Below are 1110 nucleotides of genomic sequence, written 5' to 3' on the forward strand. Positions count from 1 at the left end.
GCGTCTTAAGTTGAAAGCTCGCTGGGCTTTAGCTTGCCAATCATCCTTAAGCTATCCGCGATAGGTTAAAATCTCGTGCCGGGAAGGGTAGTATAGCCCAAGATTAAATACTATGCGCATCGCCTTAATCCTCTGCAGGCCATTAATACAGAAATCTGATTAGGTTAATTTATTGTGCGGGAGAATCGCTTCATCAATGTGAGCAATTGCTTATGATCTGGCGTTCTCATTTAGTCGTCTCTCAGTCTTTGTGAGTTCCATAGCACACTGGAGGTCTTGCTTTGACAGGACTTGCATTACTCCTTTTGGGCGACGGAGGAGGAGGCAGCCGGAAAGTCTCTTTAAGCGTTTAACGGCTTTGTCAATATGGCCAGATTTCCATAGGTTGGATAAAATGTTAAATAAAGATACCCCGCCGCCTAATAAGGCTTCCATAAGGACCTAACTGCTTAAACCTTACCCGCCTTCTTAAGATCGTCGTACGTCTCACCATTCTCTGTTCTGCCATGATAATAGTCGTCGGGGCTGGATTGATAGACCTATGCCGAGATCAGTTTGCAGAGGGACAACCGAGGACTGATCACATACGTCAGCTTGCTTATCGTACTTATACCCATCCACATCGTCGCCGCTGCTGCCGCAGAAGTGGACGCCGCCCCCTCCAGATGAGGAGGTTGAACTGTCCGAAGCCGTGGCGTTGGCAGCGTCCATCGCGTCGATTGTATCCATAGTATCCATCGTATCGAGGACGTCGCCGACGAGCATGACGGCGTTGCCGACGCCGGCCGTCAATACACCAACGATGGCGTGTCGAACGAGTGATCGACCGACAAGGCCGAAGAAGAGGTCCGTCTTTTCTCCCATCCCTCGCGTGCTAGGTGGTTGCGAGCTGGGGTTGGTGGTAACGTGGAGGTTGGAAGCGTATGCCTGACTTGGGTTTGTATTTCATAAAGTCTGTGAATGTCAAGATGTGGACACAGGGAGTATTAGAGAGTAATACTACCGGGTATTTATACTATCGAATTCTTATGTTGTTAATAATGTCCAGCAATCAGCCTTGTGACCGTGCTCGGACAGTGGTGGCTTGCAGGGCGGCGTCATTATTGAAAG

The 1110-nt window shown here is 49.3% G+C and overlaps 1 protein-coding gene across 1 annotated transcript; it reads right to left on the minus strand.

The window, feature by feature from the left end:
• Positions 1–449: 449 nt before the first annotated feature.
• Positions 450–864, minus strand: LRP88_06591 (uncharacterized protein; the record flags this gene model as incomplete). The annotated part of the gene is made up of 2 exons (XM_083243129.1): positions 450–539; positions 589–864. The coding sequence occupies 2 exons, from the start codon at positions 862–864 to the stop codon at positions 450–452; spliced, it is 366 nt and encodes a 121-aa protein (XP_083100353.1).
• Positions 865–1110: the final 246 nt, after the last annotated feature.

Source organism: Fusarium phalaenopsidis (genome assembly GCF_050370095.1).
Source record: "Fusarium phalaenopsidis strain FUZ10S chromosome Unknown contig_32298, whole genome shotgun sequence".
NCBI classification, from domain to species: Eukaryota; Fungi; Ascomycota; class Sordariomycetes; order Hypocreales; family Nectriaceae; genus Fusarium; species Fusarium phalaenopsidis.